This window comes from Haliotis rubra, unplaced genomic scaffold (assembly GCF_003918875.1).
Source record: "Haliotis rubra isolate DU_JTF1 unplaced genomic scaffold, ASM391887v1 Scf10, whole genome shotgun sequence".
Lineage (NCBI taxonomy): Eukaryota > Metazoa > Mollusca > Gastropoda > Lepetellida > Haliotidae > Haliotis > Haliotis rubra.
In genome coordinates this window covers 2,618,668-2,635,963 of record NW_025764892.1, presented here as the reverse complement: position 1 = coordinate 2,635,963, position 17,296 = coordinate 2,618,668, and the positions used below count along the sequence as shown (strand labels likewise).

Sequence of the window (17,296 nt, the reverse complement as noted above, 5' to 3'; positions counted from 1 at the left end):
GAGGAGGATGTTATTTGAGAGAGGTATTTTGTCGTGCTTGCTATGTCGGGTAATAATGAAACCAATTATATTCATGTTGGTTATGATATCTGAACCCATCACGGTAGACGTAATACATTTATCTGATATGTTCAAAGGAGGGGAATTCAGGTCATGCGCCCAACTCACCAAATCAAAATGACGTTTACATCACTTTTTAGAAATATTCCAGCAATATGACGGCGGGGACACCAGAGATGGACCCTATACATGGATGTTGTACCTATTGGGGATCGAACACAGGTTCGGCGTTGCAAGTGAACGCTTTAACCACAAGGCTACGACAATTCAAACTGAATGTTGAAATCGACATTATTTTGATAAAATTATGCATTTCATTAACGAAGTGTGAAACAATTATTAAATGGACAATAATAGATACTGTAATATATTCTTCTGAGATATACATTCACTTGTATCTAGATCATTTTGCGTTGGCGTTGTTCAGATCGGATGAACGTTATTCAAGCAACGACTTCATTCAGAACAATCCTCGTGCAATCCTAAAAGATAAAATATCCAATCATATAAAATCTGCACCTGAAACTAGTTAGTTCGTATATGCTCACACATGTCAATACATTGAAAAGACATTTACATTCTTACAACATTTACATTTCACACAAACTGCCAGTACGCAGAGCGTGTGTCTTTGTTAATCCAGAGCGTGAACCCCTGAATAGACAGGTCGTCCTCTAAGTTGCCCTACTCTTGTCAACGTAGCAAGATTCGAACGAAGAAAAGATGAGCGGTATTTGTTTGCTTTCCCTCTCAATTTAAGTTCACGTAGTCCGCCCATTTGAAAGAGAATGCAGCATTTGGCTAAGCATGCCCCCTGGATTGCATTGGAATGTCGAGTGCACCACCATTATGTGCAGGCCTGAGAGTATGGAAGGCCAGCAGGGACAGGTTGTTGCATAAGTGCTTTTCTTGCAGTTGTACGTGTGAAATTCCAGATTGTGTGACTCAGATCCGAGCAAACATTATATGTCCCTTGAGAGCGATTTATTTACCGCTATATGCTCTTGGAATGTTATTGGGTCCTTCAGAACTGTTTGGGGCGTATGTCTATTAATCGCTGATCTACATTATAAACAAATAAACCAAAACATCAGGGCCATCTTAAGTTGCGTGTGTTGTTTGTGCAAACACTGACATAGATAGTTTGAAATTTGAACTTCACTGTCCAACTGACACTATCATGTTGGTAGAATTTACTAATCAGTTGTAGATATTCAACCGTTTTGTGGAGATTCCTTTACAATTGGGTATCATACTCGTAACTAATGATGGATTACTAATCAGTTGTAGATTTTGTTACTGATGGACCGTGGAGATTCCTATCCATCCTTCAAGTATCTTCTGGTTTATGTATCATACTCGTAACTAGTTAAATAACTAGAATTTACTCATCAGTTGTAGATATTTGTTAATTGGCAATGATGGATTAAGACAATTTACTAACCGTTTTGTGGAGATTCCTATCCATCCTTCAAGTATCTTCTGGTTTATGTATCATACTCGTAACTAGTTAAATAACTAGAATTTACTAATCAGTTGTAGATATTTGTTAATTGGCAATGATGGATTAAGACAATTTACTAACCGTTTTGTGGAGATTCCTATCCATCCTTCAAGTATCTTCTGGTTTATGTATCATACTCGTAACTAGTTAAATAACTAGAATTTACTCATCAGTTGTAGATATTTGTTAATTGGCCAATGATGGATTAAGACAATTTACTAACCGTTTTGTTGAGATTCCTATCCATCCTTCAAGTATCTTCTGGTGTATGTACCATACTCGTAACTAGTTAAATAACTAGTTATTAACTTCTTCTCATACGGCATTTATGAATAATGCTGCAATGTTATAATGACTAAACTTGTAATAAGTTTACACTTAAATAAAGAATAGTTTCTTGGTCATTCTGGGACCTCAGGTAAAATATAAAAGATTATGATTTTTAGAGGCATCGTAAATGAATTTACATACAAAAGGTTGGCAGGTTAAGAAGATACACAAATGCAATTTGCACTAGCAGATTTTACAAACCTTCTTTCTTCATTCAGTACATGCTATACAGTTCCGAAATTTCTTAGGTATGGGCAAATAACATTACCAACGTTACAAGGCAAATAGGTCTCTGACTCATAGTCATCTCTTTGTTGTCCCAAAATGTCGAGCGTGACAAAGGCGGAAGTGAGCAATGTGGTGGGCTCTTGGTGCCATGACTGACATATCACCCCTTTAACTCCACAACGTGCAATCTACATGAAAGGACATCGCTGCTAACCTGGGCGCTGTTACTAATTAAGTTAATAGAATCCATTGAACTTGTTTATTAATTGATAACTACTAGTACTTACTTGTTTCTCTTACAGTCACCTGCACTGCGAGATGCATCTTAAATATTGTTTAGTGGCGTTCCTCGTCTGTTATGATTGAAATGATGGCGAAATTTAAATTTTCACTAAAACATGCTTTCAACCATACTAAATCACTCATATATGTTCAGGAATATGATTTTCCATAATATGTATTTTTATTGCTTCTAAATACATTTCCCAGAAATATAGTTGTTAAAGCATGAAGAAACCAACCCGCGTAGGAACCTTAAGCCTACAGTAGCATCAGGTGTAGCCCATATTATATAATTTCTTTTAACTGTTTAGTTTTCTGAGGCTATCGTTGAGAAAGTCATGTCTTGCAGTTGTCCGTGAACACGAGTTGTCGCCCCGCAGGTTATCCATACAAAGCACGACACAAGAATAAACACAGGTAGAAATACAACCGCGAACGGTAGGAGAGGCGGACATGTTTGTGGGCTTGAAGGCTTTTAAACACGTGGAATAATCCAATAAATATCTCCAGCTGGGAGACATGTACAATTTTGGACGAAATATGTTCACAGGTGGCGAGTCATTCAAGGATCGAATAAAAACATATCACAGGTCACCTTTATGCGCGAATCTTCCGAGAAGTCTGAAGTTAAATATTGAAGCGACCTCTCCCAAACTTATTCAGATGGCTAAACCATACCTCTGATGAAGATTGTCAAAAGAAAATGTTCAAAGAGACGATAAGAATAGATATGTGTTAATTCGGGGTCCTCAGGCACCTGTGTTGATTTCAATAGAGATCTACCTATACTGCACGAGTTGTACATTTCACGTTTTGTTCAAAGGCTTCAGTAAGAGTCCCGTTATAAGGGTGTGTAAGTTTACATGTTTAATCTGCTTGTTAACATTGATGATATATAACACTTAATGGGGAGATGGAGCAGTCTAGCAGCAAAATGAATAAAATGGGGGTTCGATTCCCATTTCTCTACATGTCTGTTGTCCCAAGCCATGATTGCACATAACGGCGTAAAACTATACTCGTACTATGCTTAACTAAAGTGCGACAATCCGGCAATGCGACAACGCGACAATGTCCCTTTTAGGATTCCATGTCTGACTTTTAGTGAGTTCCATTTTACGCCGCTTTTATATTCCAGCAATATCACGGCGGGGGACACCAGTGGGCTTCACTCATTGTACCCAAATGGGGATTCGAACCCGGTCTTCGGCGTGACGAGCCAACCACTTCCCCACCGCCTCCCATTATACAATGTCTTCGTATTTCTGGTGTTCAATATTATCAATGTCACGAATGTATATTATATATTGTATATATATTGTATTTTAAATGCGTATTAACCTGTTTTCCACCCTTGTTGAATGTTTGAACCCTGCGTTAAATCAGATCATTACTTGAACAAGAAGTGCTCCTGGCAAAATAAATTGGGCAAAACAAAACGAAGGAAGTTCTTAAAACATTTAATCGTTTTAAATGGGTATTAAACGATGAACATTGTTAGTATATGAAAATATATCAAACAGTGTTGTTGGCAAATATGTCATGTTGAACCTTCAGATGAATGACATGTCAGTCTTTTCTTTCTAATATGGGAGCGGTGGGGTAGCCTAGTGGTTAAAGCGTTCGCTCGTGACGCCAAAGCCCCGGGTTCGATTCCCGACATGGGTACAATGTGTGAAGCCTATTTTTCTGGTGTCACCCTCCGTGATATTGCTGGAATATTGCTAAAAGCGGCGTAAAACTATACTCATTCACTCACTCACTTTCTGGTATGAATTCATAAAAGAAGTTAGTAGCTATTTACCATGTTGTTCCTCCATTAGGACAGGGCACAGCACAAGGTCGGTTGTTCGATTCTTAGCCGCGTCATATCAAAATATATTATGTACGTTAATAGATGGTAATTGTTGTTCCCCTGCCTGGTGCTTGACGTTAAGAGGATGAAACAAGAGGACTGGTCGGCTCGGGTTCTACAGCGGGTATCCATGTCAAACCCCGGCATGGTGTAAGTCTAATGGAGACATGCGAGGAACATTATATTTTTTTTAATAACTGACGTATTAGTCACTTCCCTATTTTCACTTCCATATGTTCCCATTGTTTTTGTAGATGGATATTTAGTTAGCCTTGTTTTATATATATATGTGGGTGCCACCGGTGGGGCAAGGTATTCTCACTTTTCGAGAACACTGGTGTCATTGCAATGTGATTGGGATTCATGTGGTCATCGTGTTGTCGGAATTGTACAAACGGCTCTGCTTTCACCTCAGATTTCTTATGATTGCGGAAACGGTTTTGACATTTTTTTCGAGAGCATGTAATCAAATTATGTATATTTTTTCTCCCGTATTGCTGCGTGATTCATAGTATAAATTCAATATAAATATTGTTTTGACATTACGGATATTGCTAATCCGATCTCATACAAAATGTTGTTATCTTTTGATGCGCTGATCTATCTGTTTTGGAACTTCATTTGCTAGGAAAATAGAATTATGAATAATTGCCAAATCTGCTGTAGAAAACACACGGCGATGAAACAGTTATTGTTTGGCGCATATCTGTTCATATTTGTTCACAAGAGCTACTGTCATTTTGTTTTTCTTTGAAAAATACCTGATTTTTGTGAAGACGACAAAAGTGTGAACGCTGTGTTGACGTCATATAAACATCAAGGATGTATTATTCGACGTTGTAGAAATACATATGCTTCAATAAAAACGTCAAAAGATGATCTGAAAGTTCAACGAGGAAATTTCAACTTCAGCGTGGGAAAACGCTTCGGTCGAGAATATTTTTTCCCGATACAGAAACTGCACATTTCTTCAAATTTTCAGCTGAAAAAAATACCTCGAAGAATGAATTGTAAATTTATCCCAGTACCATATTACAATCCGATAAAAGTCACGTGTCGTATGCAATGGTTCCAATTTTTGTAGTCAAATATTCCAAGATACTTTCATATTTACGGTTGAGATGTGTTTATGTGTTGAAGATTGTAAACATGCTGGTCAATATTGGGCGTTATAAGGTCTGATATCAGTAGTAGGCGCCACGGTAACAATGCTCCATGGCCCGTCAACAGCTTTTCGCGAATCCCCGTATGGTGGATTTCCAAAGCTTAGCGAACATCCCAAATAACTTTCTTCAATACCGTAGCGTCTATTCTGTTTATGTGGCCACGGTGGTCGGGGCTTGGATAAACTTAAGTCAGCCCTAAAGATCCTTTGTTATGTTCTTTGTTCGGAATTCATAATCCTTTGGCAATCTCTGGCCGGATAGTTCGGAGATATGAAAGAGGATTTTCTGTACAAACCCGCTGTGAATTGAGGTGCTATCACGTATGTAGACAACCAGGTCGCGAGATATACCTTCCATAGTGGAGTTAGTTGAACATGAAATCATTTTAGTGATGCCTTTTAGGCATGAATCGATAGAAGCAAGAATTCAAGCATGTTATGACCATGTTTGATGTTAGCCACTGGTCAAATCCATTATAGGTATTTGACAAGGATATTATTTTATCCCTATGTTGTTCTCACAAAGAATACATGTATAACATGTAACGACATACTGAAGCGTTTGAAGACATGGAGTTTATTGCTGCATTTCATTGCTTCACGATTACAACGTTTGACTACACCTTTACTAAACGGTGTACTCAATCGAGTCGGTTTCATTGTTATAATAGAAGAAGATATTAGATCTCTTTTCACATTTATGAAGGTATAGGTTTCACCAGACAAGGATATCAGTTTGGGTACGTTCATTTCTGTGGTGTGGTGTGTGATGGGGCCTAATGTCCATTTAGTTACTGGTGCAGTGAAATGGGGTGTAACCCTCAAGGTTATTTTGTGTACACTTCGCGTCGTTCTTGTAGGTCGCGGGATTGTGGGGAGTGAATGAATTCACTTTCAACGCCACTTTAGACAGTATTCCAATGATATCAAAATATACCAGCCTAAGGTTTGAGGCGAGCCTTATGTGATGCAGGGTCACGATCCACGATTCCTAGCGCTACGACATTCGTAAGCTTATCCTAAACTATAGAGCTACGACAGGTCGTAACGTTACGAACGCTTTGGGGATCGGGGCCCATATCTCAGGTGTCTACCACCGTGAAATCCACGAGCACATGTATGATACGTGACAGAGATAGACACAAAATCGGGGAGAATCGGGATTCGAACCATGGGTTTGTGGTGCTGTGGGCTCGCAACTCTGCGCGGAAAATCGCTGGGCCTCAGACTATTTCCTTGTACCAGTCCGGTATTGTTGTTGGTTTTATAGGATATAGGTACAATGCCGCAGTTTAAAAGGATATCCCCCACAAACAAATTTAACCATCTTCAAGCCGACCGGTCTTTGTTTTATCTCCTCTGTGCCGAGCGCCAGACAGGGTAATCTTTGAACGTTCTACTGTATGACGCGACAAGGGGATCGAACCACTACCTTCCGCTCAACGCCCTATCCACTACACCACTGAGGTTGTTCCTTTTAGAGACAGCATTGGTTGAACACAAGGGTTCATTACTTACATATATGAGATGAAATACATTTCCAAGATGTGGCAAATGTAATGGCAACGTGGAAAATGGAAATAAATTCATGAAAACTGTCATACATATTCTGGGCACGTAGCTTCATGAATGGCTCAGTCAGTCTCGGGCCACAATGGGACATTGTTTACGCGGTAGTTTGGTGGGTGGCTTCGGGGAGAGCTATCTACAATGGTTATCGATTAGAAAACCGATATTGCTTTTACGAAGGCTGTGTGATTCACACATACCATTCCGAAGTCATTGTAACGGTAATGAAATACTGTTGATTGAATTATGACAAGCACTGTGAGGTCTGAATTCTTTTACTGTATTCAAAACGGTATTTGTTTACTTTAATGGGTTATAGTTATAAAGATTTTAATCATTGATCTTTCCTCTGTTTATAAAACATGATATGATGTTCTGTGTTTAAGAACATGCACTAAAGCTGTGTAATTGTACATGTTTGTCAGTGAGCGTGTTTAGTTTTACGCCGCACTCAGCAATAGTCCAGCTATATGGCGGCGGTCTGTAAATAATCGAGTCTGGATCAGACAATCTAGTGATGAACAGCATGAGCATCGATCTACGCAATTGTGATACGATTGCATGTGTCAAAGTCAGCGAGCCTGACCACCCGATCCCGTTAGTCACTTCTTACGACAAGCATGAGTTACTGAAGATCAACATTCTAACCCGGATCTTCACGGGTGTTTGTCATGTGACATAAATGTTATTGTGTGGTGTCCGGCAACAAACACATATTTCATGATCGACAGGTGCTACCAGTTGGGTACGACATGTTTTGTAACAGTTAACCCTTTTCGTCGCTATTTAGCCTAAAAGTATTTCGCCCAATGGAAACTGTTAGGTTGGATTATCGAGGTTAAATTCTGGTGGTGTAGGTTATGTTCAGATATGAAGCGGAAATACGGGTATGCTTAAAAAGACATTAGATATTTTAGCTCGCTTGCTCTTTTTAGTAATATGTTTTTGTAATAGCTGTTTTTGAATACTACAATATATTTGCGTTGTAGTTTAACGCCGCACTCGGCAATGTTCCAGCTATATGGCAGTACAACAATATATACGATGGTACTGATCAATATCAGTGGGTGAGTGAGTGAGTTTGGTTTAGCAATATTCCAGAAATATCACGACAGGGGACACCAGAAATGGACTACACACATGTACCTATGTGGGGAATCGAACCCGGGTCTTCAGTGTGACGAGCGAAAGCTTTAACCTCTAAGCTACCCAACGCCCCTGATCAATATGAAATATTACTGATTATACAGGTGTAACAGAGTATTGATATAATTTAATATGGACAAATATATAATTTCTTATTATTCTTCACATATTTGGTACTGCTTATAGTTTCCGCACGGCCAAGGATGATTAACGGTAAGCCTTTGTATAGACCTTTCAAGCGAAAGCCATGTCGAGTGGTCCCTTAAAGCTGATTTTCCAGGGTCAACAGTTTGAAAGTGTGTGTATTGGTGCCAGGGGCTATTAGCGTACCAGTGTTACCGTTTCTTCGGCTAATCTTTATCCTAAAATCAGGTTTTTGTGGAGACATATTTAGCCGGTAGAACTAAAGGTCAAACGGGTATGGCGCTCTTCATATACAAATGATTTAATCCTGGTTAAGACCTGGCTTTCCTTATGGAACTTGTCAAATGTCAGTACACCTGTGCAAACTATCAACTGATTTCTTTCACTTTTTCCTCTGCGGATTGTGGTTGAAGAAGATTATCCACCTGAATAACTATGTAGATTGACATCTAATGTCAAATAAGATAAACTGCGTATGCCTTTTATCCCGAAGGGAAAGGGCAGATTGTAACACTTACCTTACACAAATAGAATAGATGTAGCTGATTCCTATATTCACGAATGCATCTGTTGATGTTCGCATTTCCAGCAAACCTCTTACAAACCTCATAAAACCTTCTGGTCTAGAAAAGCAATTTTGTAACATTTTTTCTGAATTCAAATATATGAATCAATGTCAGAGAGGATTATCAAGTGACTAGCGTCTATCAATATTCATTTCAATAACCGAATCTTTCACCCTAACCATTAGAATACCAGGGCAGAGTTCTGGTCCAGACTCGATTTGTTTACTGTAATACTGTTGACACACATATATACTCATGATATAGTCACAATTGTACAATCGGCTCTAAAAGCAGAGATATCTTATGAATGTGGGTGAGTGAGTTTAGTTTTACGCTGCTTTTAGCAATATTCCAGCAATATCACGGCGGGGGACACTAGAAATAGGCTTCACACATTGTACCCATGTGGGGAATGGAACTCCGATCCTCGGCGTGACGAGCGCACGCTTTAACCACTAGGCCACCCCACCGCCCCTCTTATGAACAATTTCTGGTGTCCTCCACCGTGATATTGCTGGAATATTGCTAAAAGCGGGGTAAAACCATACTCACTCACTCATTCACTTATGAACGTGGAAGTGATTTTGTCGCATTTATGCACCATGCTGTTTGCATGGGATATATAATAGTCAGTATGTCGTTTATGTGTTTGTGTAAGTTTATTTTGTGTGCGTGCGTATGCGTGTGCGTGCGTGGGAATGTATATATATGCATGTGCGTGTGCGTGCGTGGGAATGTATATATATGCATGTGCGTGTGCGTGCGTGGGAATGTATATATATGCATGTGCGTGTATGCCTTCTTTTCGGGATTACACTACCAGTATTTTACACTACCACTTAGTGCAGTGCAAAATCTCTACTTCCACTCTTTCGTGTTGTTATTGGCGATCACAACTTCACTTTTATCACCTTCAATCACATGTCCCCCACAGAGTACCCCATAACCTGATCTGCACCAAACCACTCTATTTTAAAAAATATACCCGATAAGATAATTTTCTTTACAACCATAACACTGTATCTTACAGTTGATACAAACAAAGCGATGCCTGTGACAGGATATTCCTTTAAAACACGTTTCTATTCATTTCTAATTCACACACGAGACAACACTGTGCCCTTATCTCATGGCCTCGACTGAGTGCTGATATGGCGCACCTTGAAATGAATAGAAGCTACGCTCTTCTGTCGCCTTGTGGTGTCGCAGTTACCCCAACACACGCCCAGGGCCCTGAAAAAAAACTGATTAGAGGTTCCCAACTGGCAAAACAGGTTCTAACATTAATCACGGTCAAGCTGACATTATCAGCTCGCTTCCTTTGTTTGGTTGGGTCGAGACCAAGAAATTGATTCTTATGCAAGAGTTGAAACGTGTTATCAAAAAGTGGGTTTTTACTGATAGCAGCCGAACGTTGATAGAAAATAACATGTTTGACGTATGTGTTTACAGTAAATATCTACATACTCTAGCAACCATGCAATTCTACGCTTAATAACAGGAATATATAACCCCAAAAGGTGGGTCTGGTTCTAGAAGTTTCTTAAATGTAAATGGTTCACCACATATATACTGGTATATAGAGTAAAACGGAGAGTAAAACACAATGCAAATTGGTTTTGCTAGAACCGTAGATTAAACAGTTCACAGTTAACTTCAGTCCACTTTAGGGAAGGAGTGAGTGAGTGAATACAGTTTTACGCCGCTTTTAGCAACATTCCAGCAATATCACGTCGGGGGACACCGGAAATGATTTTCATATATTGTAACCATCTTGGGAATCGAACCCGGGTCTTTGCCGGGGCGGGCGTACGCTTTGTTACCACTAGGTTACCCCCGCCCATTTGAAGGAGTGAGTGAGTGAGTGAGTTGGGTTTAACACCGTTTTGAACAGTTATTCCACTAATGCCACAGCTTATCAACTTAATTTTGGTGCCAAAGAGGTGAAGGTCCCAGTCGTTTCCCTGTTAGTGCCTAGAAACATAATCGGGGTTAATCGTGATTCGAACATACGATCTCAGGGCGCCTATGTGCCCAAGGGTTGCAACTCTGTACAGGGTATTATGGACAGGTGCTTTAGACGCCCGTGTCCCAAGGGAGATACAATGCGCTATTTCCGGTGTTGTGAAGTTCCTTAAAATAACACGGTCACACATATTGACTGAAGTCATTGTCGGATAAAAATGTCACAAAACTATCGAAAGGTGTGAAAACTACACTCTAACCACAAAGCCTGTCAGGAGCGTAGCAAGCCTTTTTTTCGTATAAGCCCAATAGGTTGCAACGCTTTATACTTAGATAGTATTGAGGGCTTGCCCAACCTTTTTAGCAAGAATCATGTGTAAGCCTGGGCTTTTTAATAATGGTAGCTAGGCCCCTACCTGTGTCACCAAATTGTGAAATTTGTATTGCATTGTTCCTATCGCCCTTCTAATCCCAGGGTTTGCCGAATTGTGAAACAGATGCCCTTTGAGGTGCTTAACATATATCCCAGGCAATCAGTTCCGGAATCACAACATAATCAGTTAACATGCGGATGTTTGAATTGAAAGTGAACTTCCTTCAGCCCTTTGCCAAATGATAATCTGTGTTCTAGTTATGGCATCAAACGTGTGAAGTCCTAGATTCCATTCCTTTGTTTCTTCCTGAACCTTGATTAACTGCTCAGAAATTAAAGTTAGGCACCGAGTCACTTAACCTTGCACCATCCTTCAAGTAAACAACTTTCAAGAAAACCATGTATTCATGTCCAAATCTAAAATCTAGTCATTCACAAACCAAATGTTCTCTTTTAGAAAGAAATTGTTTCATTTTCGTTAAGGGCTTTTCTAACAATCCCTTTTAAAGGATTTGATTGTTTGTAAAACAGTGAACATAATCAGAAACTTCAGCTCGTAAGGGAAGGATATAAAGGATCAACAAACCGGTCATGAGTATATTTATACTGTTGCAGGTCTGATAATAAAGGAACTGTTTCGTTCTGTATGTCATCTTAACAAATATTTTCTTTATTTTAGCTCAACCAGAGACGAATGTCTGCCTCATTACGCCTGTCTTCAACGTGTCTGGCCAGCATCAACGAAGAAGGTGACGACGGTGGTGGAGTTTTCACCAATGGGAAACTACAAGACTGCACAAACCTGGGGGGTTCTACAGTTGGACATCGAAGGCATTCAAGTTTCAGTCTGGAAGCCTGTCGGAATAGGCGTCCTCTGAACACAACGGACACTGATGTGTTTGAACACCAACTTACCACCGAGTCTGACAGACTCCAAAAGTCGCAGTCATGGAGTTCTTTACTGTCTGGTTCTGCCTTCAGATCTGTGAGTTCAGAAAGTTTGAATGAGAGAAACAATGACATGACAGCAAATCAGTTTACAAACACCCCGAATACAAGGAAGAACCAGAGGAGTTCTTCTTTCTCTGCCATTCCTTCAACAAGTTATAACCAGCATTTTGCTAGACACGATCCAGTCGGCGAGGATCAGATTGTGAATAATGAAAACATTGAACCTAAGTTACGCCGAGCTAGCATTCAGTGTGAAGCTGTTTTGACAGGAGGCGGGAGTAAGAAGAACCAAGGTATATTCAAAGATGTTGACTTGGCAAACGTGTCACAAGACATGCCGAGTCCTCTCCATGCAGTTTTGCATGGTTTCAAAGCTCCACAGTCCCAGACTAAAGCTGCGAATATGGCTGAGCAGCCAGTCCAAAAATGTGTACAGAAAAACAGTTCCACCTTTGGATCGCAAAGTGTGAAGATATCCAGTTCTTCAAATGTTATTCAAAGGCGGAATTCTTTCAATGTTGAAACCAGCCTGTCTCCTAGAGGAAACGAACGTTTTTATAATGGTCACTCCAGAACATTAAGTGAAGCTGACATAAACGTTTCTAGACTGTCAAAGGGAAGTAGTGTACCAAGCAATATCCATGTTCTCAGTCGGGATACACCTAAAGTGAACAACTACTTTGCAAAACGTTCTCCAAGCAGTTCCATCCTGTTTCAGAATATGAAGAATGAAAAGCACCACTCTGGAATGTCCGAGAGGTCATACGGCCCAAGGACATATTCTGATGGCAATCTGACACTAGACCCAAGACATAACTCCTTCCAGAATGTTAGACGGGTTGAACCCCGAACTTACACAAACAATCAAAGGCAACAAAATGGCATCAACGGTGATAGAAAGAAATCCGAAGGCAATGTGTTTGTTGGTGACAGAGTATCGTCATCCCGTTCCTCACCCAACGGCAAAACTATAAACAAGGACAATAAAGCAGCTGAAACAAAATCAACGGTTCGTCCAAGAGAATCAGTTGAAAATAAAGACTGTGATAAAGATCGAGGGAAGGAGCAAGAACCAAACAAGGACGATCATTCATGTTCAGACACTGAACATGAACAGAACCAAACACCATCAATCCAGATCCCTTACCATGAGAAAAAGTTCAGCATAGCTTCTGATGAGGGGTACGTCACGTCTCCTCCAAGCACACCGTGCGGACGCCACGCCCATAGTATTGTCTCCGACAGCAGCTGGATCTCCACCGACTTCGACGACACTTCGTCAAGTTGCGAACCAAGCCCTGTTCACGGTCCAGGGAAAGTGATGGCTGTATTTCTTAAGAGAAATGACATCTCTCACGAATATTCCAAGGCTAAACATTCCCGCCGATCATCTGACTATGGAAGTACTTCCGAGATTGACAGGGTTCAGGAGCGGGAATGTGAGGCACATCGAAGTGAGGAGGGGCTAAAACAAGATTTGTACAAAACTGATAGTTGTGCATCTTTGCCTTTCCGCCAAACAGAAGTGTGACTCTTGTCTCACGGATAACAAATGTGTATTTGTTCAGCTTTCGTTTCGATGTCTGTGACACAATGACAACTGAATCAGTTGAGGTCTGACAAATGACAAGGGATTCAAAAATTGTATTTATTGAAGACTGGTCCATGGAACACTCTTATTGGACCAGTTTTGAATTCTTCATATGTTCATGTGTCGCATTTCATATACAGTTCCACAGTTCCTGACCTTGAGTACTTGAGATGTGTGACATGGTGAGAATATCAAGGTTTTTTTCGCTTGAACCTTTCGCAGAATATAAGAAGGTTTTGAGTTTCGAAACGCATTTCAGTTTTATATGAATGTTTGATTACAACTGCCATGACAGTTTCTCGGTAACAGGGAATCTTTGCAAATTGTTTTTCATCTTTGTGTCCATGAATTTGAGTATCATATGCGCAAAACGGTCATTTAATAATCTTTGTTCTCATGTAACTTCAGTGTCACCTATAATTAGTTCAGCAGTGGAAAACGTTTTGTTTGTAAAACATACGTCGCACGGGTAATTGAGAATAAAAAACATCACGGCAAGGAAGTAGGTTTATACCCACAATGCACATCGTTAAATCATACATGTTAAACATATTCATATACCTCATAGGACACTTTAAATCAAAATAACATTATTGATCACTAACTGTTACATCGAGTAAACGAATAAGACAATCAAACTTTTACTTATGTGTGTGTGGGCAACGGTACCGTTTATAACAATTCAGCAAGTTAGAATTGCTTTTTATATAGTGCTAAAGTTGTCCTTTCTGCGATTACATGGTGTATATTATACGTAGTACTGTTAGATATGACAGATGCAGTATAGAATAGGATAGTTTTCATTTGACAAACATATCACTTGAAGAAATCACATCATCTATATCTTAATTATTCGTACAAGTTTCAATGGAACTGAAGTATTTGCAGATGCCAGTACGAAACAGAGATTGGTATACCAGATATGATGTTGTAAACGTGCACATGCATTTAAAATTGACTCCAATTTACAAACACAAATTTATTGACAGTAGCGTTGTATCTTTTAATCCACACATCGTAGATTGCCTGTTCCGAAGAATTACAGTATTATTATAAATTACCCGAGGACAATTTAACCTTGACAGCTTCGTCAGAATGAACCAGGATCTACTTTATGGTATGTCATGTCAAGGGTAATCAACACTCTGTTTGTGATAGCCAGTAGACCAGCTTCTGTATTTGCTAAGCATAGGGTGCACATTATGTGTGTGTGGTGATAAATAGCGAAAATCCTGTTCGTTTCAACATGCTTTCATAATAAGCGTATACATTCCAATGATTCATTGAAGAGGTGAAGTAATGTTAGGTCATGCTCAAGCGATGAAATATGATTGATTGGTGCATGTAAACTTTTTAAAACGACAACTGATACTCATGTGTCAGTGGTCTTGTATGTCGCTGTGGAATTAACTCATGAAGGTATATTCGTCGGTATATCCCGGCGTGGATTAAGTCAATGCATTCATGTCTGGTGCAAAATGCTTGAAGGGGTTATGCTGAAACCGATACTGAGCTTGTCTTAAAGATGTTTAAAGATATTTGTCATCCTGTTGCAAATACGTTTTTGATTCATTGCAATATTGTTATATACTGACAACTGAAAGAAACGCAACACGGATTCAACAGATATGCTAGTTGTACCTATAATACATAATTTTGATCTGTGTTTACAAGTTAAAGAGATAATATATAAATACTCGGAAAGAATCAACCCCATAAACAATCAATTGTAAGGTGACGGAAATCGATATTGTGCATGTCACCGTAAATCTGCGGACATTAAATAATCTTTACGTGTGTATTAATCGATGGTTCTGTAGGATTTCAAGCAATGAACATTATGCATATTTCCGTCTTAAAGTTTCTTCTATGTTGCGTTTCTTTCATTAGTCAGTATAGCGCTTAGATTTCAGTTGGATGAGTTGTATGTGCTTTTTGTAGGTAACGAATATATGTGAAATAACTGTTATAGCATAGTACAGGCCAGACAGGGCTGATATCCCATAGTTAGTACTGTTGGACACGTAAATGGTAAATGGAAGCAAAGAGTCTGAAATCAGAGTTGGAGTCCGTTGTATTGCCCTGTTTCAAGAATTGCACTCGATGAAACCCATGCATAAATTTACCACAATGAATAGGATGTAGTGGGTTTTAAAGTTGTACACTCATCAATGTGGTAGAAAATAGATCTAGCCTGCAATCAACTATACCAACGGTTCTAGTACGACGAATTGATTTATTTTTAACTTTTAATCTTTCGTCAAAAGACGTTGCGTCATCATCGTGTACAAGGAAGGGAGCCCCAAAATCAGTTCGTTTAGTCAACATATGCATGAACAGAAACCATATTTCACATTCCTATGGGGTACGAAGGTTTAAACCGATTGTTTTATCTCCAAACGTAATGTTATGACCGGAAATGACTGCACAGGCAAACGTATGTACAGACAGAACCCAGTCTCTGTTTAACCAAATCAAATTGTGTTAAAACATAATTGTTAGACTTTGACTCGATTTTTTGTTATGAAAATTAATTTAGACTGACCCTGCCCACTTGTACATATGGCCTTAGCTTGACGAAGGTAAATTTAAGGACACCTTAACACCTTAGGCGTGTACTGTTGCATGGCGCCTATAGCGGTAATGGCGTGTCTTCTTTTAGGGCTTCTATGGTGCTGTACGTTAATGCTTTCATCTCCCCAGGGGATACAGGTGCACTTGGTCACATGACGATCTGTGCGCAACGTGATATGTGTTTGCCTGTGATAAGACTGTTTGAAAATATATGCTTGCGGCTAGGATCACTGTGTCACGTTATTGGTGAATAAAACCTATATTTATAAATCTGGTTCGTCCTGTTATAGTTGTCTAGGGTTTGTGTTAATGTATTTATACACTTAATATTGTATTTACAATGTACGTGAGTCCTTTGATATGATGCATTTATTTTTAATGCCAGTTGTATTCAAAAAAGATCTTAGTGCTCGCTGCATCTACACAAATATCTGAGGACATTCCATTGCGGGTCATATCAGTCATATCATTATATGATTTGTTTAATGTGAAGTTAATGGCTTTTCCATTAAACGAAGGTTGGTGAAGCTGACTTTCATACGCGTATAAACACTACATTGTGACGTTTATAGCTGTTCATGTGATAGTATTCTAGAAAAGACAGAAACACAACTCCCTCAACGTTCCTGGTGAACCGTTGAGAATTGATCAGAACCTCTAATTGTAAGAGGGGGGCGATGGGGTAGCCTAATGGTTAAAGCGTTGGCTCGTCACGCCGAAGACCCGGGTTCGAATCCCCACATAGGTACAATATGTGAAGCCCATTTTTGGTGTCCCCAGCGGCGTAAAACAAAACTCACTCACTCCTTTCACGCGCATAATCTTGAAAACGGTTTGTTTTTTCAATGTTAGTTTTACTGTGATCTAACTATCATGGCCCATCCTGGGGAACAACACAGAATGTACATCAAACACTGTCGACTCCGTGTATAGACGGACAGTGACGGTTAAGAACATTCTTCATCATTCTGTGAGTCTACTTCAGCATCTATT

At 39.6% G+C, this 17,296-nt stretch overlaps 1 protein-coding gene across 3 annotated transcripts in view; it reads left to right on the top strand.

Moving 5' to 3' along the window:
- LOC124260342 overlaps window positions 1–16,573 on the top strand; it is a 57,226-nt gene extending 40,653 nt beyond the window's left edge. For 2 of the 3 annotated variants that reach the window (XM_046694666.1, XM_046694813.1), the window contains exon 2: window positions 11,867–16,573. In XM_046694666.1, the coding sequence (XP_046550622.1) occupies window positions 11,867–13,669 (1,803 nt within the window). In that variant the 3' untranslated portion in view covers window positions 13,670–16,573. Of the gene's footprint in view, window positions 1–7,762; window positions 7,881–11,866 lie in introns of those variants that run through there. The other variant, XM_046694739.1, reaches the window with a different exon arrangement.
- Window positions 16,574–17,296: the final 723 nt, after the last annotated feature.